The 26573-nt window shown below is 48.7% G+C and overlaps 10 protein-coding genes, 1 long non-coding RNA gene, 1 other non-coding gene and 1 pseudogene across 17 annotated transcripts; 3 read left to right on the forward strand and 10 right to left on the reverse strand.

Annotated features, from left to right (window-relative positions):
- Positions 1-597: 597 nt before the first annotated feature.
- On the forward strand, positions 598-1785 carry LOC9653696 (bifunctional monodehydroascorbate reductase and carbonic anhydrase nectarin-3). The gene is made up of 6 exons (XM_024683453.1): positions 598-741; positions 797-1005; positions 1099-1314; positions 1368-1523; positions 1587-1637; positions 1689-1785. The coding sequence occupies exons 1-6, from the start codon at positions 675-677 to the stop codon at positions 1746-1748; spliced, it is 759 nt and encodes a 252-aa protein (XP_024539221.1). The 5' UTR covers positions 598-674; the 3' UTR covers positions 1749-1785.
- Positions 1786-2059: 274 nt separating this feature from the next.
- LOC9653481 (trihelix transcription factor ASR3) lies at positions 2060-3136 on the reverse strand. Its single transcript, XM_002978497.2, has one exon. The coding sequence runs from the start codon at positions 3043-3045 to the stop codon at positions 2146-2148; it is 900 nt and encodes a 299-aa protein (XP_002978543.1). The 5' UTR covers positions 3046-3136; the 3' UTR covers positions 2060-2145.
- Positions 3137-3214: 78 nt separating this feature from the next.
- On the forward strand, positions 3215-4233 carry LOC9653697 (protein cornichon homolog 4). Of its 3 annotated transcripts, XM_024683523.1 has the most exons (5): positions 3215-3330; positions 3599-3780; positions 3862-3984; positions 4083-4148; positions 4203-4233. In XM_024683523.1, the coding sequence occupies exons 1-4, from the start codon at positions 3256-3258 to the stop codon at positions 4144-4146; spliced, it is 444 nt and encodes a 147-aa protein (XP_024539291.1). In that variant the 5' UTR covers positions 3215-3255; the 3' UTR covers positions 4147-4148; positions 4203-4233. The 3 variants fall into 3 exon arrangements, with proteins under 3 accessions (XP_024539291.1, XP_002978390.2, XP_024539292.1); XM_002978344.2 differs by having other exon boundaries at positions 4083-4219; XM_024683524.1 differs by lacking the exon at positions 4203-4233 and having other exon boundaries at positions 4038-4137.
- LOC9653514 (proline-rich receptor-like protein kinase PERK10) lies at positions 4146-6068 on the forward strand. Of its 2 annotated transcripts, XM_024683521.1 has the most exons (9): positions 4146-4232; positions 4283-4377; positions 4434-4489; positions 4569-5061; positions 5125-5273; positions 5321-5388; positions 5440-5578; positions 5630-5782; positions 5835-6068. In XM_024683521.1, exons 2-9 carry the CDS (start codon positions 4356-4358, stop codon positions 6018-6020), a joined length of 1266 nt encoding a protein of 421 aa, XP_024539289.1. In that variant the 5' UTR covers positions 4146-4232; positions 4283-4355; the 3' UTR covers positions 6021-6068. The 2 variants fall into 2 exon arrangements, with proteins under 2 accessions (XP_024539289.1, XP_024539290.1); XM_024683522.1 differs by lacking the exon at positions 5835-6068 and having other exon boundaries at positions 5454-5578; positions 5630-5758.
- LOC9653515 (protein YLS3) lies at positions 6017-7251 on the reverse strand. Of its 2 annotated transcripts, none has more exons than XM_002978498.2 (3): positions 7144-7251; positions 6512-7070; positions 6017-6372 (listed from the first exon to the last, which is right to left on the reverse strand). In XM_002978498.2, the coding sequence occupies exons 2-3, from the start codon at positions 6840-6842 to the stop codon at positions 6236-6238; spliced, it is 468 nt and encodes a 155-aa protein (XP_002978544.1). In that variant the 5' UTR covers positions 6843-7070; positions 7144-7251; the 3' UTR covers positions 6017-6235. The 2 variants fall into 2 exon arrangements, with proteins under 2 accessions (XP_002978544.1, XP_024539293.1); XM_024683525.1 differs by lacking the exon at positions 7144-7251 and having other exon boundaries at positions 6176-6262; positions 6340-6372; positions 6512-7119.
- Positions 7252-7298: 47 nt separating this feature from the next.
- LOC112349299 (putative pentatricopeptide repeat-containing protein At3g47840) lies at positions 7299-9237 on the reverse strand. Its single transcript, XM_024683519.1, has 2 exons — positions 7464-9237; positions 7299-7395 (listed from the first exon to the last, which is right to left on the reverse strand). Exons 1-2 carry the CDS (start codon positions 9216-9218, stop codon positions 7390-7392), a joined length of 1761 nt encoding a protein of 586 aa, XP_024539287.1. The 5' UTR covers positions 9219-9237; the 3' UTR covers positions 7299-7389.
- LOC112349300 (protein ALP1-like) lies at positions 9198-10988 on the reverse strand. Its single transcript, XM_024683520.1, has 2 exons — positions 10877-10988; positions 9198-10474 (listed from the first exon to the last, which is right to left on the reverse strand). The coding sequence occupies exons 1-2, from the start codon at positions 10925-10927 to the stop codon at positions 9218-9220; spliced, it is 1308 nt and encodes a 435-aa protein (XP_024539288.1). The 5' UTR covers positions 10928-10988; the 3' UTR covers positions 9198-9217.
- Positions 10989-11017: 29 nt separating this feature from the next.
- Positions 11018-13115, reverse strand: LOC9653698 (NAC domain-containing protein 72). The gene is made up of 2 exons (XM_002978499.2): positions 12332-13115; positions 11018-11931 (listed from the first exon to the last, which is right to left on the reverse strand). The coding sequence occupies exons 1-2, from the start codon at positions 12821-12823 to the stop codon at positions 11170-11172; spliced, it is 1254 nt and encodes a 417-aa protein (XP_002978545.2). The 5' UTR covers positions 12824-13115; the 3' UTR covers positions 11018-11169.
- A 553-nt stretch (positions 13116-13668) lies between these two features.
- Positions 13669-15577, reverse strand: LOC9653699 (agmatine deiminase). Its single transcript, XM_002978500.2, has 10 exons — positions 15400-15577; positions 15237-15350; positions 15094-15183; positions 14972-15050; positions 14870-14925; positions 14737-14815; positions 14549-14683; positions 14237-14466; positions 14022-14180; positions 13669-13969 (listed from the first exon to the last, which is right to left on the reverse strand). Exons 1-10 carry the CDS (start codon positions 15475-15477, stop codon positions 13883-13885), a joined length of 1107 nt encoding a protein of 368 aa, XP_002978546.1. The 5' UTR covers positions 15478-15577; the 3' UTR covers positions 13669-13882.
- On the reverse strand, positions 15492-17981 carry LOC9653700 (annotated as a pseudogene).
- Positions 17982-18051: 70 nt separating this feature from the next.
- On the reverse strand, positions 18052-18481 carry LOC112349289. Its single transcript, XR_002993345.1, has 2 exons — positions 18353-18481; positions 18052-18279 (listed from the first exon to the last, which is right to left on the reverse strand). It is a non-coding gene; the product is annotated as an uncharacterized LOC112349289 (long non-coding RNA).
- On the reverse strand, positions 18107-18179 carry TRNAW-CCA. The gene has a single exon. It is a non-coding gene; the product is annotated as a tRNA-Trp (tRNA).
- A 588-nt stretch (positions 18482-19069) lies between the features above and the next one.
- On the reverse strand, positions 19070-23492 carry LOC9653701. Of its 2 annotated transcripts, none has more exons than XM_024683515.1 (18): positions 22818-23492; positions 22644-22762; positions 22230-22406; positions 22094-22181; positions 21919-22021; positions 21752-21865; positions 21532-21695; positions 21368-21485; positions 21091-21315; positions 20853-21043; positions 20635-20802; positions 20474-20579; positions 20289-20426; positions 20066-20230; positions 19786-19998; positions 19545-19739; positions 19422-19493; positions 19070-19353 (listed from the first exon to the last, which is right to left on the reverse strand). In XM_024683515.1, the coding sequence occupies exons 1-18, from the start codon at positions 23420-23422 to the stop codon at positions 19198-19200; spliced, it is 3117 nt and encodes a 1038-aa protein (XP_024539283.1). In that variant the 5' UTR covers positions 23423-23492; the 3' UTR covers positions 19070-19197. The 2 variants fall into 2 exon arrangements, with proteins under 2 accessions (XP_024539283.1, XP_024539282.1); XM_024683514.1 differs by having other exon boundaries at positions 22230-22535.
- Between the last annotated feature and the right edge of the window lie 3081 nt (positions 23493-26573).

Below are 26573 nucleotides of genomic sequence, written 5' to 3' on the forward strand. Positions count from 1 at the left end.
AATACGAATTGCTCAGATATAATAGAATAACTTTAGAAGAGACCAGTTCCAGGAGATATGTTCAACGAAAATACCAAACTGTTTATGTTTGTCACCTGACATCATCCAGAATAAAATTGACACACAAAGTTTGAGAATGAAACGTTCTTTCTTAAGCCAGAGACGCGTTTGACTTCTCCAAAGTCGCCCATCTTTTCTGAAGCAAATTTGCCTCTTTCAGGGATATTCCAACAAAATACGAAATTCCAAAGAAAAAATATGTTTCTTTCTATTTGCCGGCCTGAAAGTACAGTCTAGAGGGCCGCAACAAGAGAAAAAATGAAACAAATTCATACGCTATCGTGCACGACCAAAGTCAAGCATCATTGCTGACTGGAACACGCTCTTTGACTTTCTCCTTAGTGCGATTGCGTTTACACGGGCTTGGGGACGTTCCTGCATGTTGCAATCGCCTTTCCTTGGGAGCGTTCGTGATGGTAGGGCCGGAGTCCTATTGGCATCTGGTCCAGAACAATGGCACTTTGTTCGAGACTTTGCATCTGCCTTTATATTTTTAAGGACCGTTCTGGGGACCCAGACTCCAGAGAAGCAAATCACTCGAGGAGGAAACAGCAACTCTATATTTTTTCCTTTTCTTGCGTCTCAAACCAGGTGTAGATTCGAGACGAGGAGAGATGGAGAGAACCAATCTCATACTATTGCTCTTCGTTTTTGCACAAGCCATGGTCATCGCACAAGCAGGTAAATAGTTTTCGAACGAAATCGATCGATCATATATTGTTTTCTTTTCTTCTAGCCGAGGAGTATGACTACTCGAATGGGACTCGAGGCCAGGCAAACTGGGGAAACTTGAGACAAGAATGGAGGGCTTGCAGCAGCGGCAGAATGCAATCTCCGGTCGACATTCAATCCGAGGAGCTCCAGCCAGTGTGCTCTTTGAAGTTGCTCCAGACGAGATACAAACCAACGAATGCCACTCTCACCAATCTCGACCACGACATAGCAGTATGTATCTCCAGACTCCATCTCATCTCCGAAAGATCTCCATCTAATCATGGCTCGGGCCCCTCGTTTTTCTATTCTCTGTTTGCGCAATAGCTCGAGTTTGGCGATGCTTCATCGGGATCGCTCATCATCGATGGCACCCTGTACAGTGTGAGCGAGTATCACATCCATGCTCCCAGCGAGCACACTGTGAATGGGAAGCACCTCGCAGTCGAGGGGCATCTTGTCCACAGGAGTGAAGACAACAGGCTTGCAGTCGTCGCAGTCATGTACACGATTGGATCCGAGGACGACCCTTTTATCGATCAGGTAAGCAGAGATCTGGGTCTTCTTCGAGTTGTTTTCACTGTCTTTTTGGTAAGGTTGAGCATTTTCTACCTGAGCTGAGCGGCGAGCAAGATGTTCAAGTGGTGGATCCCTCGCTGCTCAATGTTGGAGGCAAGCGATTCTTCAGATATGTTGGATCACTGACATCACCGCCCTGCACCGAGCAAGTGACATGGAGCGTGTTGAGACGAGTAAGCAAATAATTTCCTTAATCTTTAGTTTCTTTCCCTCTGACCTTGGTTCTGATGTTGCAGCCACGAACGATCTCGAAAACGCAGTACCGGCTTTTGGTGAATGCCCTCAATGTAAGAACTGATTCACGCGCTAAAAAACAGCTTCTAACATTGTGTGTACAGGGTGATAACAACAGATCGATACAAGGATTGTTTGGAAGAAGAATAAGCTATTATAAATAAAAGATTCGTTAGAGTCCTTTTAGGGCACGCATTTTTTTAACCTCGTCTTGCTTAGATGCAGATCACCTGGCAAATCTTTCTAGCAAGCATTAATTCTTTACCCTTTCCTTTTTTAAGATTAGTAAGAGTGAATATGCTGAGTTGCACTAATGTTTTTGGTTTGCTTAAGCAAATCTGTTATGCTGCAAATAAAAACGAGTTTTAACGTTTATTAAAGTAATTATATGAATTGTCTCCGCACATTGTTCTAGTTTTCTAAATTGATATATACTGCACATTTTATTTTTAGACACCAACACTTTGTTTAAAGGTTATCCAAAAGCCCTAAACCCTTGTGTTTTAAAGATGGTCAAATTTTTTAGATCATGGATGGAGCATGGAAGATGGAGATTGTTTGTCAAATGTCTTTGAGATTGTCTGCCACCCGGTTGAGCGCCACGGCCAGATTGGCGAGCTGCGCCGCCAGCTCCCTGCGATCCCTCGACTCGATCTGGAGCCTCTCCCTCTCAAACTGGAGCGCCTCCCTGTGCCGCGCCTCGCGCTTCTCCTCCATGCTCGCCACCGCCGCCATGTACGTGCTCGTCAGCTTCCCAATCGCCGCCACCACGTCGCTCGCCGATTGCTGCCTCTTCTTCTTCCCGCTCGACCCCGGCGCCAGCTCGTGGTGGTGATCGTGATCGCCCTTGCCCGCGCGCGTCGATTGCGCGCTGGTGCTGAGATGGTCCAGCGCCTGCGCCGGCGGCGGCGGCGACACGATGGCCAGCCGCCCCGAGAGGAAAGAGTCGAGGCGATCGAAGAGGTCCTTGTCGAAGTAGCAGGGCAGCGATGGATCCTCCCTGCGCCGCTCCTCGATCGACATGGCGAAGTAGTTTGGCCTGCCGCTCTTCTTGAGCACGCCCTTGATCGTCTTGTAGTCGGAGAGGAGATTGTCCCACTTGCCCTTGCACTGGGCGACGTCGCGATCGTCGATCCCGTTGCGCTTCATGTGATCCACCACGCGCTTCCACTTCTCGCCCGAGCTGATCACCATCTTGTCCCGCGACAGGCAGCTCGCGCCGCTCGTGTCGATCGTCGCCTCCGATTCCATCTTCTTGCCCTCGATCAGGAGCAGCACCTCGCTGTGCGTCCAGTTGCGATTCCTCTTCCTCTTCCCGGACAGCTGGTCGCCGGCATTCCTCGCGGCGCCACCGCCGACGCCGCCATAGCCCTTGTGAGCGGCAGCGTCCCCGACGATCACCTCCGAGCCCCCGAATCCGGCCTGCGATGCCTCTACCAGCTCCACCAGCGGCGATGCCATCGTAATCTCGCCCTACAGCTCCATGGAGTCTCCCCAGCTCTCTTCTCACCTGGCTCGATCCATCGCTCTTGCCCGCTCGCGGGAGCCCTAAACTCCGGCCGACGTGGCGCTCTGGACGGCCGGGATTGATGCTCTCGAAGCAAGGGCTCGGATTGAATAGGGTTTGAGGGCTTGCTCTTCGTTGTCTGTGCTCGGTGGAGGAAGGCGCGCATGGCATGGGACCTAGCGCTGTGGATTCTCTCGTTTCTCGCGGTCGCAGCGGCGCTGGGGATCATCGTCTACCAGGTGAGCTCTCTTCCTCCTCGGAATCTCTTCGTCAGTGATGAGAAGGCAAAAATTCATTCTTGGCGAGTCCTTTGGACAAATGAGCTGGAGTAATCGCTAATCTTCTCTCTGAGACGCTTCTTGCCACTGATGATCCACTGTAGCGTGTCATATGAGTTCTTCTTTAGGACAGTGACTATAGCACAGTCTTTAAATCTGAGGCTTCAAAAGGGAAATTTTTTTTCTTCTCTTCTGATGATGGGTTGTTTTTTTTGTCCTTCTCTCGCAGCTGCTATGTCTCTCCGATCTCGAATTCGATTTTATAAATCCCTTTGATTCTTCATCGCGTATCAACCGGTTTGTTCTTCCTGAATTTGCTATCCAGGGAGTGCTGAGCGCGATCTACCTTATTTTCGGCTACTGGCTCATGTTCTTGCTAAACGCCCCGCTCTTATATTATAACATAAGACTGTAAGTTGCCATGTTTTTCATGTTTCCCTGCATTGACATGCTCTGATGTTAACGTGAATTTCTTTTTTTTTTTCACCTCAGATACATGAGCAAGAGGCACCTTGTAGATGTCACGGAGATCTTCAATCAGCTTGAACCGGAGAAGAAGATACGCTTCTACAAGCTCGGCTTTTACCTTTCTTTGCTGTGCATCGTCATATACAGGTAAGCATAGCTCCGTGTTTATTTCTTAAAAGTTGGATTACTTTCTTGTACAGGATGCTATTGAGTGTGATTTAAGGATTTTTGTTGCTGCTCTGTAGGCTGGTGGTTTCCTCGATGGAGGTCATTCTCGAGTCGGGCATTGCATCCATGGCGGAGATTTAATTGTGAGAATTCAGTTGTTCCACTCTTTAGTGCTGAACAAATTTTCGTCCACGCAGGATTTTAGTTTCTCAAACGTGTAGAGTGAGGTACAAATAGATGGTAATTTTTGATGTGATCTAATGACTTCTATGTGCAGGAAAGAAAAGTATTTTCTTTGTGAATATTGTAGTCTATCTTCGGCTATAATATATGTACGCATTGCGTCAAAAATGAAGTGTCGCTTCTCATTGGGTACGCGGCGAATAAATACCGCTTTCTCAAAAATTCGTGGGACCAAATGTTTTCAGAAAACAGCTCCGCTCCATCTATGCCCGTGCCTTGTCGACAAATTTCTATTTGTCGGGTAATCACATTTTTAATTTTTTTTTTTCCCTCTCTTTTGCGGCTGGTTGTGGAATCCGTCTCATGGTATATATTTGCAGATGCGGCGGGACGAGAGCTCACTTCGAATGGGGTTTCTTTCCTTGCTGCGATCAAGGAAGTCAGGTTTCGTTCTGGAAGGTGATGAATCAAGCTCGGCACGCAGTAGTGGAAGTGTCGCTCCTTCAACAGAGTTAGAGGGTGCTGCTTATGTCTGCTCCGCTTGCAAGACTCGCAGTTTTAGGAGCTCGGGAAGGCCACTGAAGGTTTTCTTTTATGAGGAGCTCAAGGCAGCTACCAACGACTTTGGGTTTTGCAACTACATGGCAGACGCAGAGGGTGGTCATGTATTTAGAGGAGTTTTAGAAGGAGGCGAGGTGGTTGCCGTGAGAGTTATATCGGACGCATCAGTCTTTCAATCTCGCAAGCAGCTCTTGGGCCGCATTCGTTCGTCTAATATTGTGAGACTGGTAGGCTACTGCGACGAAGGCGACGACAGGAAATTTCTTGTTTATGACTTCATCTGCAACGGCTCTTTGGAGTGGCATCTAACAGGTAGCGAATTTTTTCCTTTTCATCTTTACATCGTCGTTGTTCTCTAATCGTGACCTTGTGCAGTTCTCACTCGGAATGCCATGGGTTGGTCTATAAGGAAGTCAATTGCCGTGGGAATAGCCAAAGGTTTGCTTTACTTACACAGCTACTCAATCGCACATAGGAACTTGCGATCTAGGAACGTTCTCTTGACTCATGATTATACACCAGTTGTAAGTAAGCTATGTTTGTAGTTTCAGTGCCTAAAACATTTGCACAGATTACAGGGATGGGCTATGCAAAGCATAAAACTCAACCAGCTTTTCCAAGTCCTCCTTGTGTCACTGGGTAAGTTTTGTATTTATCTCAGACGCCATTGCTCATTTTTCACGTTGATAGCTACTCTGCTCCAGAACATTTCCGGGGGCATGCAGTGGACGAGAAGAACGATATCTTTTCCTATGGTGTCATACTGCTGGAACTCATCACTTCTCGAAAGGCCATGGAGGATTCAAGCCAACGCCTTCTGACAGAATGGGTAAAATGCTGCCTCGTGGTGTTCGTCTATTGACATAGAGTTGTTTTATAGGCGTCCCCGCTGCTCCGAGACTTTGACCGCCAAAAGCTCGTCGATCCCGAGCTTGGCTGCGACGATAACAACACCTACGAGCTTGTCACTATGATGAGCATTGCGTCGCTCTGCTTGAGCGAAGATCCACTGGAAAGGCCAAGCGCAGACAAGGTAAACGTGCGAGAACTTGAGTGTCTCATCGCCTTTTTAAATATCGTTCCAGATCTTGAGCCTGCTAGAAGAGGATTGTGACAGGGAGGTTTTCAGCTCCGACGATGACTTGTCCACTCTGTCGCAAGCTTCGTCGTCGCTAACACATCGAGCGGAGAAAAAGGTGACTTGGAATGCTTGCTCTCCAGTAAGAAGAGCTCCTTCTCGTCGCCTCTCATACAATGTCATGCTCTCTTAAAAAAAACTATGGTTCTTTTACTAAAGAAATTCAATCCTTTTCATCGTCTAAGGGAACGAAAAATTATACTAGAAAATAGTATATCAATGCCATCTCGAAGTTTCGCCCCGTAAAATTTCAAACTGATACTACTTGGATTTCCTACGATCTCACCATATTCAAAACCGTTGATTGTTCCGATTGATATTAGAAAAGTATTTGCGCCAAGAAAAACATCACCGTGGTGACAAGAGGAGAGAAATCTGGCATAAAAAGACAAAACAAAAGAAAAAAAAAAACCAATACATTTTAATTACTTTTTCCATTCTAAAAAGCTTACCAGATCGACCAGCGCTGTTCTGCTCGAGCAAAGCTGCAAACACACAAAAAGTTAGGCCTGGAAAAAGAAAGAACCAAAAAGGAGAGGATAAACAAGGAAGAGAAAAAGCGAAGGAACACACTATCACCTACAAGCAAGGAATGGCAGGCAGAGAAAAGAGAGGAGAGCTTACTAGGACAGGCACTGGTGTTGGAGTCGAGCTTGCAATGCGTGGGAAGCATGACGGCGTTGGTGATATTGATCCCGGGAGTGGAAGTTACACCGCCAGTGGAGGAGAGGAGCTCGCACAGGCAAACGGGGCTGTGCTGATAGATGTAGTGGAGCCCCCGGCAGCACCTCGAGCCTGGAAGATCTCTCTTTCCCTCGATGTAAGTGATGCACGGCTGTATCCTGGCCAAGCGAGCTGTGCACTGCTTGTCCTCCCCAAGGACCAAGTGTACCACTAGGGGCAGTAGCAACACCAGCAGACTCACTCGCGCCGAGGAAGACGAAGGCGAAGCCATTCTCTTCCTTCCCGAGCTCTGTCCTTGCGATCGAAAATGGAAATGAGACTCTACCTCGGCTTGGCTTGGCTTGATCTCGAGCTTGAGCTCTGCTCCACCGCTTTTTGAGACTCGCTCCCCCCCTTCCTCCTCGAAGGAAGAACTGTGAGGCACCTGAAAATCTGCTGCCGCTGCTCCTGAAACTGTGTTCTTGTTGCAGAGTAAAACTTGGTGTTTAATCGCTTGCCACTGCGGGAATTGAATGGAAACGTGTCAGGTAGCATTTAAGAAGACAACTACCACGCTGCACTAACTGCACCACCTTTGGCTGGCGTATATGCGATTCCCATATGTTTCTCGAAGAATTCAACTCTATCAATTTTGGAGCTCGTCCTGTCTTTTTGTCCGCGTCAACAAATTCCGAATGATCATTAAATAATCAACGCTTTGAGCTGATCAACCTGGAAAGAAACCAAGTACAGGAGGAAGTTTCCATTTATGTAACAGAGAAAAGAAACACCAGTCAGTGCACGCACCTCACTACAAAATAGCAATCGCTTTTGTCTGGTCAAGCCTGAATTATAAAGCACGTCCATCGATGAGAAACAAGAAATTCTATAACGGAGGAGCAACAAAACGAACCTCATTGTCCTCCTCCTCATCGCCTGCCGAATGGATCATGTTGGACAAAACTACGTAACCCGAGCAGTCGTTTGGATCCAGCTCCAGCAACCGTTCAGCTGCACGCTTGCCACACTCGACGTCTCCGTGAACGCTGCAAGCTCCCAGCAGAGCAACCCACAATCCTCGATCACTGTCCATGCTCCTGAGAAAGTTTTCTGCCTCCCTCAACCATCCAGCACGTCCTAGCAGCCCGACCACACAGCCACAGTGCTCCAACCCGGGAACCAGCTCGTCGTCCACGAGCATCGCGTAAAAGTTCTCACACCCATCGGCCAAGAGCCCCGCATGGCTGCAAGCCCAGAGAACACTGACGTAGGTGACTTCGTCGGGATCCACACCAGCTTGTTTCATCTTCCTGAATAGATCCAGGGCCATACTGCTGTCCCCGTGTTGCGCGTAGGCATTGATTAGCGCGGTCCACGAGATGGAGTCCTGGTGGTCGAGGCTGTCAAACACTCGTTGCGCGTCTTGAAAACTTCCACACTTCCCATACATGCTCACGATGGCGTTTCCAAACGAGCTCTGCAACGCAGCACCAGTCTCGGCGCTGCAAGCATGAACCATCCTCCCCTCGGCCAGCGAGCTCGTGTTCCCGCAAACTTCCAGCATGCAGAGAAGTGTCACGAAGTCAGCCCTCACGCCTTCCAGTTGCATCCTCAGAAACAGCTTCAGCGCCTCAACGTCTTGTCCATGCTGAGAGTAACCAGTGATTATCACAGTCCAGCTGACCACATTCCTGTGTTGCATCTTGCTGAAAACCTCCCTGGCCTTGTCCAACCTTCCACACTTTGCGTACATGTTGACTAGCGCATTCCCAACCTGAAGCTCGTTTTCAAACCCGGCTTCAACAAGGCACGAGTGAATCGCGTCCCCGGCCCTGAGATCATCACACGCGGTGAGGGTGGCAACGTAAGTCACGCTATCACTTCGGACTCCCTCCTGTTGCATGGAGTGAAAGATCTCCATGGCTTCCCTGTTATGCCCGTGTTGAGAATAGGCGGTAACCATCGCAGTCCAGGACACTGTACTCCGGGGACTCATCGCGTCAAACATTTGCCGGGCACTCCACGGACAGTGGCACTTGCTGTACATGGTCACTAAAGCTGTTGCCACGAAAGTGTCCGACTCGATGCCAAACTCCCGTATGCATGAATGGATCTTCTTCCCTTCCGAAAGTTCGTGAGAGCCACTTAAAACTCCCAAAACTACGATGAAAGTGATCCTGTCAACTTTGGCACCCTCTTGCTGCATCCTCCAAAAGAGCCGGAGACAGTACCTCGAGTGCATACGCCCGGCTTGGGCATAAGCTGAGATGAGAGCGTTCCAAGACACCGAGTTGTGCTGCGGCATAGCTGCAAAAACCCGACTTGCTTCTTCCAAACTTCCACACCGCCCATACATTCGCACGATGTGGTTCCCCAAGATGAGGTTCTCTTGGAGACCTGCCTGAACTGCGAGACCATGAACTTTCCTCCCTTCGACCAGAGCGTTTGCGTTCCCACATGCCTGGAGAGCTCGAGCATATGGACCCGGATGAGATGGTAGATTATCCGGGTCCAAAGCATCTACCAGTCTCGTCAAACTGCTGCTTTCACTGGCAATTTGCTCCAACCGATCAAACAATCCCTTGAGCTGCTGCTGCTGTCCGGTCTTCTGGATTCTTGCCAAAGGAGTGGGAGTGACCACCACCAGACCACGAAGAACATCGCCCATCACAAGTCTTTTCGGAAGAACATCTCCGCGAGTTGGTCTCTCAGTTCCTGGCCCTGCTGCTCCTCTAAACTAGCACACTCGCCGTTGCCTGCCTGTAGATGGTGGTGTTGTTGGTGGTATCTTACAAGGCTGTCCTCGTCCAGCCTCAGTGTCTGGAGAATGCTCTCGACCGGGATCTCGTTCTTGTCCAGCAAAACGTTGTGTAGGATGCAGCAGGCTGCGATGACTTTGGGAACAAACTTGACGTTGTGCTTCACGCACTTCGCTAGTATCTCGAACGTCTCCTTGAGAATCCCGAAGCTTTGTTCGATGTGGATCACCGCCCGAACATGCCTCCTGTTAAAACTCTCAGCCATCACAGGCGTTTCAGCCTCCTGGTAGCGGACCAGCAGCCACGGAAGAAGCGGGTACTTGTCACCACCCACAAGATAGTGCACCGAAGAGTTCTCAGACTGCGCCGCCGAGAGTAAGTTCGCTCCAGTTTTCAGTAGACCAGGACTGTGGGGATGCTGAGCATTGCATTGTATATCCAGAAACCTGTACGAGGTGTCGCAAACAGCCTGGAGCGCGATCAAACAGCTTGGTACGTCTCCCGAAGCCATAACTTGAACATTCGTCGTACCAATCGCACCAACGCAATTCGGAAGCTCGCACTTGTCGACAAACCCAGCAGCCGTCTGCCTGAGCCTCTCGGGAAACCTCACACAGCTTCCAAAGTGCTGGTTGATCGCCCTGACCACGTCAATGACGCAGCTCTGCGAGCTGCTCACACCGATTCCAAACTTCTCGCCTATGACGTGCAAGTCAGCCCCGCTGGTCAGCCTGTAGAGCGCGGCACCCAGCCTGCATGGAACCGGAATCGGCGACCTGAAGGTGGTGACTTTCTTGTTGAGCAGCGGCTTCAGCTGGTCGCAGATCCACAAGAACGTCTCCCGAGACATCTTGAGAGCGTTGAACCAGCTATCCCGGTCGTGCACCTCGAGCAGGAACTTATCAAACCAGGCTGGGTTTCTCGGCTTCACCCACCACCCAGCATCCGTGGAAAGCGCCAGAGAAGCCGACAGCATTGCACTTTGGAAGAAGAGCGCGTTGAGCTCGTCATCCTCTTCTTCCTGGCGTTTCTCTTCGTCCTGGTCACGAGCGAGACCGGTTTCCAGTCCAAACGACGCAGGACTTACGTTGATAATCTGCTCCACAGCACTCGCGGCAGAACAAGCTGTCGCAACAGCAAGCCTGAGCTTCTTCCTCCGGTCCATCTGTTCATATCAAAAACAACGTGTCGTATCACTACCACCAAAGGAGAAAATCGGTAGGAAAAAATCTCCAAGGTCGCACTGACAACCAGCAGGACAGATCGTCGTCACAAGAGTGAAAAGTCAAAAAACAAAGAGCTCGTGCGATGGCGAATTGAATAAGAAGGAGCCAATCATTCATGCGTCAAGACCGAATCAACCAGTAGCAGATTTGCAGACTTGCAGATGTGAGCGCCGATCGATAGAATAAGACCTCACGAACAAACAATCGCCATTTCACGAGCCATCGCTCGAGACAAAACAGTTTCACGACCAAGACTCGAGGGAAAATATGCGAGAAGAATCCATGAAAATGCGCAGCTCAATCCACCCAAAATCTAGAGCGCTCTGACACCGCGTTCTTACCTTCGGATGCACGCCATCGAAGATGCAGCTCTCCTCCTCCCAATCCGCCATACCCTAGCACTGCGACTTCTTCTCCATCGCTACAAGCAAGCCAGCAGCCCTTAGGTCAAAATCTTTCACAAGGATTTTTTTTTTTTTTTCCTTCGGTTTAACATCACAATATCTGTACATCAGAGGAAGAGAATCAAAAAACATTCTCTGGTATTTTCTCTAAACTCACTCTCTTCTAGCATCGATTCTCCACCGATCTTTCACCGAGAAGAAAATGCGATGGCCGCCGCCGCTCGAGAAGATCACGAGTAGAGCATCGCGGTGGACAGATCGTAGGCAAATCCCTGCTTGGCCCGCGGGATGGGCGATCGGCACGTACTCCGGACGTCGTCCTCGTCCTCGAATTCCAAGCGCGGCCTCTTCTTGGCGGCGGCGGCGGCGGCGGCGGAACTCTGCTGGATCTGGAGCAAGATCTCGCTGATGTTGCTGGGCACCGACTCCAGCTTCATGGGAGGAGGATTGATGATCCTGGGCTGCTGCGAAGAGCTCGGGGGAGTATTGGCAGCCTGGAACGATTGGGTGTTGAGAGATTGATCGTAGGCCCAGGGATTCACCTTGCTCATCATCACCATGGTCGTGTTGCCGGTATTGTGGAACTTATCGCCCAAGAAGGTCTGGAAGCCATAGCCGCCGCCGCCGCCGCCGCCATAGCCACCGCTGGTAAGTGACGAGGATTGATGGTGGTAGTGATCGAAGCTCTCGGAAGTTTGCTGCTGCTGGGACGAGGATTCGAAGAGTTCCTGCTGCTGGGGTGGCGGAGGAGCTGACGATAAACCTCCTACGAACTGCGTGGCTAGCTGCGCCGACGAGGATGATCCGAAGGGTGGGATTTTGTAGAGGCGAGAGTTGTCGTCGATGTCGGGGAGAGATGCTAGAACGTCGTCGAGCTCCTCCTCTGGCGGCTCGGATTTCATGCTGCTCCTGGGCGTGGTGCTGCCGGATAGCATCGGCTTGAATGCTCCACTGCTCTTCTTGTAAATCCGGCACAGTACCCAGTCGTCGAGCTGGAAAAAAAATCGATGAGAAAAACTGGAAGAAATGACCTCACAAGACACGATCTCTCGAAAGAATCGATGATTCACCATGAAAACTCTAGAGGAAACGAGGATTTCGGCAAAGCATCGAGGATTTTCACCACAGAATGCAAGAAAGCAAGGATTTCATGTACTTCTCGCAAGCGCCAGCCGATTCCAGAAGAAACGAGGGTTTCACCAAGAAATCGCCAAAGAATGGAGGATTTCACCACAAAGAATGCCAGAAAAGCAAGGATTTCATGGATTTCTCGAGAGATCGAGCCCGCCGATTCAAGCAAGAAACGCGAATTTCACCAGGAAATCGAGGATTTCACCACAAAGAATGCAAGAAAGAAGCCATGACTGAGGCGATGACGGAGATTCTTCTTACCCTGAGCGATCCTTTCTTGCGCATGGCCGGAATCGCTGCGGCGGCCTTGGCGCTGCTATCGGCGAGGCGGTACTCGTGCATGATCCAATTCGTCTTGGATCCCTTGGGCGCCTTGCCCTTGTAGAAGACGAGCGCCTTCTTCACCCCTACCTTCTTGCCCTTGCTAAGAATGGGCTTGTCCGTGCCGGTGGCCTTCCAATACCCGGATGCGGCAGCCCGGTTGGGGCGCGCGCCATTGGGGTACTTCCGGTCCCTGGGGCTAAAGAAGTACCACTCCCTCTCCCCAAACAGGGCCTTCTCCGGGAGCTCCCACGGATCAAACTTGTAGAGATCGATCTCGGCGATGATAGGGATCGCGAATGGCCGGCTCTCCGCCTTGATCGCCAGGTAGCTCACGACGAGCTCCTCGTCCGTGGGGTGGAATCGAAAGCCCGCGGGGAGGTTGAGCTGCTCGGATGGAGGCGCTGTGCGCGGCTTGCCGCCGCTGTCCATAGATCGATCGACCGAAATTGGATCGATGAGCTCCCGAGGAATGCCGAGCTTTCTAAGGCGATTGGATTGCGCTCGCCTCTCTTTCTTGACCGAATCTCGCTGGCTGGCGTGCGGATGAATAATCTCTTCCTCTTCTTCTCGATAGCTCCTTACGTGATCATCACAGCGATGGATCAATCAAGTGGAAGAAAGAACACACAAAAGAAAAAAAGACGAGGAGGAAAAATGTGGGCGCTGGCTTGAAAGTCGGCCACGTGTTTAGGTGGCGATTGAGGCGGTCGAAAGAAAAATAAAGGGAGGGGATGAATATATGCACGCACGCTTTACACTAGACCGCGGAGCTTCCGCGAAGGCAATGCGGAAGCTTCCTCCTGGTGAATATGCTGCATCCAGCTTGGACCGTGCAAGGGCTGGCGTGGCACTCCGTACCGCGACCGGCATTTGTCCCGGCCTGGCGGCGTGACGACCGGCTCCTAGCCGGTCACAAATGTAGTAAAAGGTGTCACAGCACAGCTTGGTCCGGCTTGAGCTGTGCAAAGCTCCAAACTTTCATCCACGCTTTGGACAGGCAAGAGAAATCTCTCTTTCATCACGCACGGAACAGACAATGGCTCTTGCATCATCTCTCGCACAATGAAGTGAGTGATCTGGAACTGAATGATCCAGGGATCAATCGCTGGGATCACCACATTTCCAGATGGTTTTGACTTGGGTCTCTCGACGTCTCCAATTTCGCAACACCCATCTTCATGACAAGTTCCTGGGACTGGTTTCTAGAAAACGAATCCAGCCAAGCACAAAGTTATATCAATCAGTACAGAACTTTGGCTTACGGGGAGACTGTCTTTTAGAAACGCGAATCAAACACGACCTCCACTCCACTTTATTTTACTTTTTGGATGTTCCCAGGTTCCACACTAACATGGGCGGCACCGCATAATTTCCTTGCCTGCTTCAAAGCTGCCCACGTGAGTATTTGCCATCGTCGTATGTAACAAACGCGTGCGTAGCTTTCTCCGGCCCCACTGTACGTGGATACATCCGCTCATACATACGCCGCTAGAGTCCAGACGGTTGTTGTAGAGTTATACAGTGGATGTTCCCACCGCCCAAAACGATCTCTCTCCCTCGCTTCACCATCACCACCTGGAAAAAACGAGAGATTTAAGCTGTACAGCTATGAAATGGAAAGTTCTACCTTACGGTTTGGAAAAGCTTCGCTCAAAACTTTGAAGGCTTGTTCGTCTCTGGCAGCGTCGCCGAAAGCCGGTGCCACAATGCCACCGTTTGCGATGTAGAAGTTCACGTATGAAGCTGCGAGACGTTCTCCGGCTGGTCTTGACACAGCACTGAGCTCCTGAGATTGAGTTTCGCCAACAAAGTGGAAACAAAAGCCAAGCGAGCGAACCGAACCTTGACACCAGCAGCTTCCTCCGGAGATCTGTAGAGCGGGCCTGGGATGTGGATCTTGACGACTTGCAGCGATCGGCCTCTAGCATCCTTGCACGAGGTGAGCAAGTTGAAAGCTTCCAGAGATCGTTCGTACTGAGGATCAGCTTCGTCGTCCACCCAAGAGAGTAGGACCACGCCCGGCCTCACGAAGCAACACATGTTGTCAACGTGGCCATTTGTGTCGTTGTCGCCTATACAAATCGACCAGCAGATCATTTGTTTTGTTTCAAGCTTGCTGTAGAAAAAAAAAAGAAAAAGACTCAAGTTTCATACCATGTAGTCCTCGTGGCAGCCAAATAACGGCCTCAACTCCCAAGTAGAGCTTCAGCTGTTCCTCAATCTCTTGCTTTGTCATGCTCGCATTTCGGTTTGGGTTCAGCAGACATTCTTCCGTCGTCAAACAAGTCCCTTTGCACAAAAAAAACGAAATAAACACAGAAGAGTTGCGATTCTTTTCATACCTTCGCCGTCAACATGAATAGCACCCCCTTCCAGGACCATTGTGTGCGAGAATCGCGGCAAACGTGCAACTTCGAGGATCTAAACTGGTCATTTAGCTCGAGCTAGCCGGATATAAATGCAAATCGTTCTCACCTTTCTAGCAACGAGGCTGTCGAACTCCCAGTTCCTGTAACATCCAGCAGTAGCTCCTGGAAGAACAAATGAGCTTCTAACAACAGTTCCATCAACACTGACCTCCCCACGCATTAAAAGTCCAGTCGATTCCAGCAGTACCACCACCGGCGCCTGGCAAACGTACTCTCTTCACTACAAACTACACGCAAAACGTCATCATCTTAAAGCAAGAATTTGCTTACGGTTGGTCCCGTGTCCCGGAACCACGAGTCGCTCATGCTCATCTCGATCACACGGACACGCTTGGGCAGCTGGCTCCTCGCATTCTCCCACTGCAAATGGAAGAACAAGTAAGAACCGCTAAACAATCCAAGCCAAGCTCAACCTGAGCAGCGCTTGCGCACACAGTCACGTCCTCGAATTGAGAAATCGCGGTAGCGACCTCGACGAAAGCAGCTTGCGCGGGCTTCGCATCGTCTCTCCAATTGTCAGTGCGTTCCTAGAAAGAAAAAAAAATGAGAAAGAAGAAAGCAACAACACTAACTTACCGGCCAACCCATCCAGCAGCCAGAATGGCGCTCCCACTCCGCCGGCATGTAGTAGCCGAGATCCCGCGGCGTTGCCATTCTTTGTACCTCGAACCGGCCCTAATTTTTACTAGGGTTCCCAGCGAACAGGCCCGCCACCTCCAAAGAATGGTCGCATGTAAGAATCATCGAAGCCTCTCCACAGGCTATGCACTGCCGAGGTTGGATTGGCGAGAAGCATGCTGAGGCTGCTCCGCCGGAGAAAGGTTGACGACCCATCTTCGTTTGCTTCTTCATCTTTCGGGGACGAAGGCTCCAGATGCCGTAAGTGGTGAGGGAGTAGTGTTGCAATCAGCGGTTTTGTGACAACTCCCACCACCTTATAGAAAACGAAGTTAGCAAATCTTGTCAGTTTCAGGAAGAAAATTTTACGTACCAAGGTTGTGAAGAGTACTACTCCAGTTGTGCTATAGATCATGGTTGCATAGTCCGCGTTCATGGTTCCACTTGACGTTGAGAACTGAGAAACAAAGAAAATGGCGATGATCTTTTCTGATTAGATGCTTGTGTACCTGCTGGTACGCAAGGGCGATGGAGACTGCTCCCCGCATTATCCCGGACCACCAAATAATCACCTGTGAAAAACAAATCGTGGTGAAAAAACTGGCTCTGGTACTTTTTAAGCAGTAGTTTTCTTTCCCTTTGCTATCTCACTACGCTAGAATTACCTGGTGCCTAAAGCGCAGCTTCACGCTTGATGAACCACGGGCATAGTTGGAGATGGCGGACATTGGAAAGACAAATGCCGCCCTCCCGAGAGGAGTTAGCGCCAGCAGCATAGCACAACTCAGTGATGCGGCTCTGCATTCATTCCAGATTCAAGTTGTATTAGTGATCAAGTTCAGAATGAAAGTACTCCCACTTGCCTGACATCGACAAGTTGCCATATGTTCACGTTGAAAACATTTGTCCCCACGTACAAGAACATGAAGCTTTCGGAAATGGAAGAAAAGGTAGCGAAAGCATGCCTGCTCCACCGGAGTTTTACGTCAGTGATAACAAGAGCTTACTTTACCATGGCTCTTACTTGGATGTGATTTTGGAACTGCCAGAAACATTGTGCCAGCCGTAGTGGGACATGAAAATGCCGCAAAAGAAAACCGAAAGTATCCCGCTCCATTGGAATAGCTGAAAATAAACAAATTATCGTTGAGGAAGAAACGATTATAGGCAAACCTCAGCCAACATATAAGACAGATACGCCATCAAAGCCATCAGTGCAATCTCTTTATCCGTGGAGTGCCTGCACTGTGTGAACTGTGACGTAAACACACGCGCCAAAACAACTGTAAGAACACGTACTTCCCGAAGTATAGACTCTTGAGAACATAAGCTGCGATCAGTCCAATCTAAGTTCATGAGAATTAGCCCAAGATTTAACAGAGAACTAACGACTTACCACAACTCCAAGCACGGTGCTCACTGAGAAGAGGTAGACAAATTCATAGATCATTCTCAGCGCTGCTTTTCCATCCAATCCAGCCTCTTCAAACCTCTGAACAGCTCGGAACAAAACAACAGCGGTTGCATCGTTAACCACCCCTTCCCCAAACACAAGACTGTAAAGTAGAGGAGTTTCGTCTTGGTGCAGCAACTGGCAGAGAAAGAAATCATGAAATTATAAACAAGCACGACGAGACAAAACCTGTAAAGTTGCCACGGTGTCTGTCGCCGAGAAGATTGTCCCAAGAGCTGCAAACACCCAACAGCGATTGGAAGACAATGACATTAGTCGATCGATTTAGCCTTGCTCACCCAAGTAATCTCTCATTTGCAGATTTCCAAGTTTTAGCCGCGGAAACATGTACTTGCATCCTGCAAAAATGCCAGTAGCGTGTTAAAGTTGAACAGCATCGCCATGGAAAAATCAAACCAGCTGTGACGATGGATGCCGAGATCAAGACACCGGATCCGCCAAAGAGCATGATCGTTCCAAAGTTGTGAAAGAATTGCTTCTTTTTCACTTGAAAGCTATGCCAAGAGAAAAAGAAAGATACGTGATCAAAGGGAGAGCCAGTTTACCCCGCATTGAAGATTATAGGAGGAAGAAGGTAGATGAAAAGCAATTGCTCGTGAGGATATAGATCACGAAGCCGACAGCACAACCCTGATAGAAAAAAGATCATGTAGAGAAAAAGTTTCTATCGAGAGATGGTTTCAATAAATCATACCAGGATAATCGCAATGGTCGCTTGATTCAGCCAGCGATTCTCCTCGTAGTAATGGCCGATGACAATGCACACGCACAGCAACGATACGAAGAGCGAGATCGAGATCACGGCCGCACGCTGAGATCCTGCCGCCGAAATCTCTGCCGCTTTTGCCACCAGGAATTCATACAGCCAGCCGACATTCTCCATATCCAATCCCCGAGAAATCACAAACAATCGAGAGTGCCAGCAGAGGACGATTGGATAAGAATGCTGCGTCAAGATCCACAGATCACGCTCAAGCGATCGACATCCATCCAGATTTTACCTCTCCAGAAGCCGATCGATCAAAGATTGGCTCTCTTGGCGCTCCAGAGGACCAAAAGAAGGACCCAAAACCCCTAAAGAGTTTTAGCATGCATAGCTGGCGGGAAAGTCACAGCTGGCGTAAGTGACACCGTTGGAATTTGAAGGCCAAGATAAATTCTTCCAGAACAAAAGAACAAGAAATTTTTGTATGAACCCGGTGTGACTCGAACACACAGCCTTCTGATCTGGAGTCAGACGCGCTAGCCATTGCGCCACGGATCCTTAACACAAAATACAATGTAAACATCACCATAATAAAATTTCTTAATCGGTGCTAACGCGTTTTCGCTGTGAAAGCCACCATCTCCTCCCTCGTGGACATCTAAAGAAACGATAGCAAGTTCCAGAGATGAAGAGCTCAACAAAGAGGCGGTAGCAACACTCAAAACACGTACCTGGATCAGTCGACTGTGTTGAGCATCTGTTTGTAGTGGGGAGCAGCATAAAGATCTTCTATGTTCTTGCGGTGAAGATAAGAAAATGTCTCGTACGAGATCGCAAGCGAGTTGCTTCCTGGCTGGAAAGAGTCCCGGCAACACGAGAAGATGAAAAAACGTCAAGGCCAAGCCATCAACAGTGGAAAATGTGTACCTTGCGAGAAGATCATTTACTTTGGTCATTGTTGTGGTGCGTCGCAGATGTATTCCTTGTCAAGAGGTACGTTAACTCCGCTAAAGCAAAAGCATGCAGGCGGGAAAGTACTCACCACAGCTGGTGCAATGGAAATTGGCGTGCAAGATAGATTCCACCAGGTCATTTCTTCACGGCAAACGAAGTCGACTGATGACCACGGAAATCCACCCTGGAGTCGTGTCCTTTCACAGGCCATCTCTTCTTCAATTTTGCGAGCTATTTCTCTGAGATTACAACAAAGATTTTAAAACCTTCCGATTGTTAAGCGAACATATTACCGTGGTCACGAACTTTCAGAACTTTGTTCAGAAGCAGACTTCGCGAAACTGCAGCCAAAAGAAAAGCATATCAGAGACAAAGAAAAGAAACTAAGAACCTTGGTTCCGTTGCGCTTCGTTCACGGGTACCTGCACTATCACGTTCTCGCTTTCTTCCCGGAGAGATGCTGCATTCTCATTGCGCTGTAAACAAACCTCTGGTTGCGATGGACTCATCAGTTCATGTTATTCAAGAAAGAAGTATCGTCGGCTATGTACATAGCAGAGAGAAGCTGGTCCAGGAACAGCTTCTCACAAAAATGAGGCAGTAGCAACACTAGTTAGTAGCCTCAAAACAAGTAGCTGGATGAGTCGAGCCCGTTACGTACGTCTTTGGAGAGCATCGAGCGTGCTTCCATCACAGATCGAGGAGGCTCCAAGTCTTTTTCATGAAGAGAATTCCCTTGCAACCGCTGCATCTGCGATGCAAAGATGTCGTCCAAAACCTTCGCAAAGCAGTAAAAGAAATTAAATGACATGAGCTCACACGACTTCGAAATTTTTTAAAACATACCCCAAGAGCAAAGCACGAGGATTTGTACCACGACCTGTTCTCCTTTCGGTTCTCCAGAAAATGAAGCACGTCCTGAAGAGAAGAGCGCGTCAAAAACACAAGCGAAAAAAACGAGCTGAATACCTTCGCCATCCGATCCCAGTAACCTCGAGAAACGGCAACGAAGACTCGTGTAGTAAACACTTCGTGAAGATGTGAGATTGTTTCAAGAAGCTGAGTGTTGAGATGTTGCATGCGTTCTCGCATATCGGTTTCTCCAGCGGCTTCTCTTGTATCTTCCAAGATCCTTTTCAGCTTGGTGCTCGGATGAAGCCGCGCCTGCAGCATGAAGATGTAAACAATGAAAGTAACGAAAACATCTTACGTTATCTGCTAGCTTTTCCACAATTGCTTGGAGTAGACTCCTGTACTTCGTTCGCAATGCGACCGTCACTTCGTTCAGCCGCTCCCCGAAGACCATCTTTCCAAGAGAAGCACCGTCAACAGGGAGGCATGCAACCCATGCTTTCAATTGCGTCTCTAGCTTTGGACGCAATGTGTCCAACAACCGCTTTATTGTGTTGAGAACAACTCCGAGCTGTTAAATTTATGATAGTCATTAGGATCGAGCCAGCGAATACGCGACTGAAATCTAGGATACTTACCTGGTTAGGCACACTATATAGTGTCAGAGACCTCCGCCTTGCTAGCTTCTGCATATATTGCAAAGTGAACTTCTTTGGTACCATCACTTCTTTCAACGGCACAAGAACATCTGCGTAGTGCTTCTCCAATGCAGTTAAGACGGCCCTTTCGACGTCAGCCACCGCCTACATGAAAATAAACATTGAGAATAGATTTAAAACATAACAGTCGGGTCACCCTTACATTCTCTAGAACAAATGTGTACTCTGGCCAGCGGCTGATAATCACGTCATACTCGCTTAGTGTTTCTTTCATTCTTTCATAAACCTCCTCAACGAAAGGCGCAGTACCGTGTTGAGTTGTTACACCAGCTAGGCGCACCTGCAGGAATTTGTCAGATACGCAGCTAGTATGAAAAAGCGCTTAACTTTATCGAATTTGCAGACTTCCAATAATTGAAGTCTTTTTTCTTGAATCCACAGAACGATGTAGAGGTGAAACAGGTCTTTTGCATCCACACCTCCCTTGACAGACCTGCAATATTCCTTACATACACTTGTCAGAAATCCTGCTCGTAAACATTTCTTACTTTACACCCCATGACGACAAGTCACGCTGGAAATTAGCCGTCGCGATAAGTAGATCCGCAACAGGTGGCGATGGGCTCGAAGGGGGACAGGCGACCAGAAACGCTCGGAGCCGATTGCAAACCTCCACATTGTAGATGCTCGCCGTTATGTTCGGCAAGTCAATTGAGCTGCAAACAATAACTTGAGGCTGCTACAACGAAAGTTCAGAGTCGAGTACCTTGGAAGTACATGTTGGTTGTGGATTTCCATGTCCGTGGCAATCTCTGCGCTAACACAAGAGCACAGATTTTTCATTTTAAGGTATGCGGTGGCAAGTGACAGGGGATCCGCCAAAAACCCGTCATTTGTAGTCGCAACAAATTCATCAGTTTCCGCCATGAGTCGCTTGCATCTTTTCCTCGCAGCAGTCTGATCAGAAACCACGTAAGAGAAAGAAAATCATCTCAAGTTCTTGCCTGGAAGTAATTGCGAAGCGTCGCTTGCGCTTCTGTCGAGAGTATGTCGTTCAGCAAGGTAAAAACTTGCACTGCCGGTGAGAGACTGGGTGCAGCTACACCAGACGGCGGCTGGAAAAAATCTATAAAACCAGAAGGTGATGACTCGTCGAGAGACTTGTAGTTCTCAAAAACAAAAGCCAGAAGTTGCGAAAGTTGTTCTTCAACATCTGCAAAAATCCGTTTCTAGCGAGCAATAATCGTAAGTACTCAGTTCTTTTGTACAACGCGATCTTACCTCCTGTCGATTAAGCTCACTCTCATCCCTCGCAGTGATAATAGGAATCAACAGCTCATAAATCAATGATAGGCAATCTTCGGTAGGCGTGGCCACATCCATGACACATGCAAGGTACCTGAAGGACTCCATTCAGGCGTCTCAGTTTGAAATCGAAAGCGTACCTCAGTTTCGTGTAAATGTCTGAAACACCGTAATACACAGCAAACTCGCACAGAAGCCATTGCCAGGACCCATACAATCGTAGCCTTCGCCGTCCAAATTGGTGCACTTTCATAGCCACCTCCAGAACAATGTCGTAAGCGACAGTCTCCCCTACAGCACCCCACTGAAAAAGATAAACGCACATAAGAACGCTAGAGAAAAAAAGCAAGATTTAGTCACCTTTCCCGGGCCTAATTCCGACGATGTCGTAACATAGCTGATAAACAGCTGCAATTTTCCAACGCATTCATGATCGGGCTCGTTATAGATTGGCCACCACCGCACACGGTCGCTCTGAAACATTCACGGGTTACTTGTGTTTGAAACATAAATAAGGAATACATTACCATCTCATCCGTAGCTGAGAGTTGAGCAGTAGCACGACCAAGTAAGGATCCTTTGCAGTCAGAAACTTCGACTAGCAACTCATCCGCTGTAACTTCCGGGTGGCTGTTAGAAAAAAGAAAGAACTCAAATCAGTCTCTTTCTTTTCTCCAATTCGAAATAAATAAATCCACTTACAAGATGGACACTTCTCCACCACCAGGTTGCACGCGGACAGCCTCACTTTCGGGAGAGCTTCTCAGCTTCAGCACGCAGAAATACGAATCTGCGAGCAAATGTGGTTCGTTGGGAAAAGATGCATGAAAATCTTCACCTTGTGACTCTAGGAGCGACGCACTGCGCAAGGTGTTTACTCCAGCTTTCAACAGCCCGGAAACCTGTCTCATATACTGTGCTCCAGTATTCAAGTAGCCGCTGTTTTGCACGTTTGACGGCCCTTGCATGCTGTTTGCTCGCAACGGTTGACGAGGAATGACGCGAATCTTCCTCACTGCCCCCCAGCCCGACCAAAGTTTGTTAGAAGAGCGTCTACCCACAGAATAAACGTTGGAAAAGGTTTCGGCGAGAGATGGAAACTGGCATCCGGAACGCATCCTCATAATCAACTTCACTTTACGAACTGCTCCCAACCCAGCACAGAATTGTGCAGATTAGAATGCTAGCTCACACCTCATTCCTCCCCATCCTCCACCCTTGGAAATGACAAAAAGGAAATGAAATCACGTACCTTGCACTTTGACTTTCCCAACAGTCGCTTTTGCTTTCGATCCCGATCGAGCGTCCACATCATATTGCGACTCCTTGGTCGACGATTCCCCGTACGGCTGTAGAAGAAGTTGTTGCAATCTGAGAAAACCATGAAAAGCATGAAACCAAAGAAGAAAAATGAAAAGCATATTACCCGAAACTTGTCCGGAGTAGAATGCACTCGTCACGCAAAAACTCGGGAGCCTCGGCGCAGCCTCGAGACCAAGCATGAAGGCACAGGCGAATGCAAGCCTCGTAGGCGATGATCGCTTGCCATGCAGCGTGGCCACTGTCAAGCGTTGATATCTTTGTGCTCTCAAAGTCGGAAGAAGCTGCTGTTGGTGCTGTTGTAGTCGCTGCTGCCGCTGCTGCTGTCTCTCCTCCATCGAAATTCACTCCTCCATCGAAGTTTACTGCTCCTCCATCGAAATTTACTGCTCCTCCGTCGAAATTCACTGCTCCTCCATCCAAATGTATTGCTCCTCCATCAAAGTTTACTTCCGTGGACGCAGACTCTTCTTCTTGATCTTCTTCCTCTACCTGGTCAAGTGCCGAGATCTTTGCATTCTCAAACTCGGAAGAAGCAGTGGATGTAGTGGCTGCTGCTGCCGCAGTAGCTTCGCCGTCGAAGGTTACATCCGTGGACACATACTCGTCTTCTTCTTCCTCTACCTCGAATGCCGAATCCCGATCCTCCCTGAAGCTCTCCACCTGGCGAACCCACTGGAGAGCGCTGTGATCTAGCCCTTCCGTGAACATCCCTAGCTACCTACGATCTACCGCTTGGCGCGCCGCGGTGCCGTCCCTCTCTCCTCTCCCCGAGCGAGGGCTTCCGGCGTGACCTAAAAATGAGGAGCCGACAAAGCAGCTCAAGCATTTCAAATGCCCCATGCCACGTGGCATAGTTACCGTTGGCTACAGTTTCTAGATTTATTTTAAAGAAAAAGGGTATTCACCACAAACCCTAATCCATATCTATGGGGCGATTCAAACTCTAGAAACAATCTAAATCATGTTTTGATCAACTAACTATTCAGGCTAAGGAAGGGGCTCTGGAGGCTAAGGGGAAGGCTCTCCAGGCAAAGAAGGAAACGGGACGACTAAGGGAAGAGTTGGAAGTGGGAACTGAGCGGTTGAAGGTGGTTGAGGCGGAGGCTAAAAACGCGACTAAACACGCGGATCTCGAGGGTCAGAAGGAGGCGAACATACTGAGGGAAGAGTTGGAAGTATGAAAGGCATGGTTGAATCTCCGTTGTGAGGCGGCAGCTCTCCCTCCGGAAGAAGAAGGTGGCTCTGCAGAGCTCAAAAGAAAGCTTGACGAATTGTCCAAGTTGCTGGAAATGAGTAAGTTGAGCTGCTGTGCAGTTCGGATCGTACCCTTGGAACGACATCGTCCAACAATTCCAACTGCCTTCCTTGGGTGTGAATGGCGGGCGTAGAAAAAGAAAGAACGCAAATCAGTCCGCGTTTCTTGAAGACAGTTCCTGAAGGTCTGCGCATACCACTGCGTCCTTCAACGCTCGAGAGGTTGATGAGTTTCATATCGAAAACCTTCTTGGAGGCTTTGAGCGACAAGGGCGGTTTGCGTTGAGATCAACCTGGGACCGCTGGCTAAGGGATACCATGCAGCTGTGGCAAAAAGACTTCTGGGACACGTCTGTGAGGACGTGTACGGGAAGCAGACGACCAGATAATGTGCTCTTCGTTTTGAACGACAGGCCTCTGGTGATTATATCAGAAGAAAAGAAAGATAGGTGAAAATCCGGTGCTCGAGATAACCGCTAAGATTAAGCCAGTTTGGATGTATCACGGGGTGGATTACATTCTCGGATATGCTGCGAACGGCTTCAAAGTTCAACTGATGGCAATAACAGCAGACCCGGCTCAGAAGTGCAAGTTTGGCAAATCAAAGTGCTGGGAACTTCTAAAGCTGGAGCTGGATGGTATGCATCTTCAACTTTGCTTGCATTGTACTCAGTGTTCATCAGGCTACTTGAGGCACATAACGTGGCGCTAGACCAGTATACTCTCAAGACCAAAACGAAGTTGATGGACATAAGTCAGTCAAGAAGACATACGAATCCGCTGTGGTAAGTCATCTGCCGTTTCTGATCATGGCTTACTGATTTGTCCATTTACAGAGGTGAAAGATATGTATGCCAAGTTGGCTTTGAACGATCCAGCAAAGACAGTGATGTCTGCAAAACGACACGAACGACGGTTCAAGAGTTAGTGATGGCATTGCTTGACGTGATCAACACCTTGAAGGATATTCATTGGATGCAAAGGGATATAAAGAACTTCGACACAGGTACATTGATTTCAATTCATTAAAGTTTCGCATTTTCATTTGTGACTACAACTTAGGTACTTGGTGGCTCATTGATGTTGACAATGCATCCACTACGCCTCAAGACACAGGTGTCCACTACCAGCCATGCGCCAGAGATCACGGAGGAGCATGACTATCGAGTGGACTTGTGGTCACTTGGGTACTTGATGCACGAGATCAAGGAACTGCCAGCTTCACTGGAGGAACTAAAAAAGACACTCAAGAGTGACGATCCAGATGATATGCAAAGCTCGGAGAAGGCAAGAGAAGTGTTGTAAGCACATCTTTTAGTAAGTGCTATTTAATTTCTAATGCTTTCTCTTAAATACTTTGACATGATAGCACCATCAAATCTCATCAAAAGAAGCAGCAGGGGTTTAAGAGTAGGAGAAGAGTGATGTCTTTTTGGCCATTGCTGAAGAGTTAGCTGAATAGGTGCAAACAGAATTGTAAACATTTTGGTTTGAACAGAGTTTTATTACTTATTATTTATTAATTCAATTGGAAGTTTATGATTATTTAGTATTGTGAGTGCATGGAATATGGAAAGGGAATACAGAAATGTGCATATCCATTAACCCAAAAACCCTAGCTTATATACAGGAGCGAGTGGTCCGGATTGAAACCAATCCGACGGCTACCAAAATTCACTATGCTAATATTAGTATACGGCATCGTAGTCGTACACTTGGCCTTCACATCATCCCCTCCTCTCGGAATAATGGAAGGCCGTCAGGGTTCTCTTGTAGATAGGTCGGGATCTGGAGGAACGTCAGGAGGAGGCATCGGCGGATCTGTAGACGGTTTTAACTGCTCCTGATCCCTTTGTATGAAGCGTTTTAACCGCTGCACATGCACAATCTCCGGAGGATCGGTTTGCTGAATGTCATGCCGAACCTCATAAACTTGCGGTCCAACTTGCCGCAACACCCAATACGGTCCTTTCCACTGCGCAAGGAGCCCCTTAGATAAACCACGTACCGTAAGATGGGGAAAACGAACTAACACCAAATCATTCACTTTGTACTCCACAGGTGGACGATGATGGGAGTTGTAGCGCCGTTGTTGTCCCACTTGTACGCAGCCTAAGTGTTTGGCAGACTCTGCTCGGACAAGTGGAAGAATGCTTGTCAAATACTGATCCCATGACCTAGCATCAGGAGCTCGTGGCAATCGCGAAGGTAAACCCAACTCTGTTGGTAATATTGGATCATGACCATATAAAAGTTTATATGGTGAAGCACCAACAGAACTCTGCACCCCTGTGACATAGGCATATCGAAGAGACGGCAAATAACCATCCCAATCCGAATGCTGAAAGTTCACATACTTCGAAATCATCCCTTTGAATGTCCGAACGAGCCGTTCCACCAGACCATCTGATTGTGGATGATAAGCACTCGTAAAAGTGTGGCGTATCCCGAACCGAGATGTCAAAACATGAAATACCTCAGCCATAAATGCAGGACCATTATCCGAAAGAATCCGCTCTGGACAGGAATGCTGGAACACCACTCGATTGAGGAGGAAGTATCCAACAGCAGTTGCAGAGGCACTAGCAAGAGCACCAACTTCCAC

The sequence above is a fragment of the Selaginella moellendorffii genome, unplaced genomic scaffold, assembly GCF_000143415.4.
Source record: "Selaginella moellendorffii unplaced genomic scaffold, v1.0 SELMOscaffold_37, whole genome shotgun sequence".
In the NCBI taxonomy this organism is placed as follows: domain Eukaryota; kingdom Viridiplantae; phylum Streptophyta; class Lycopodiopsida; order Selaginellales; family Selaginellaceae; genus Selaginella; species Selaginella moellendorffii.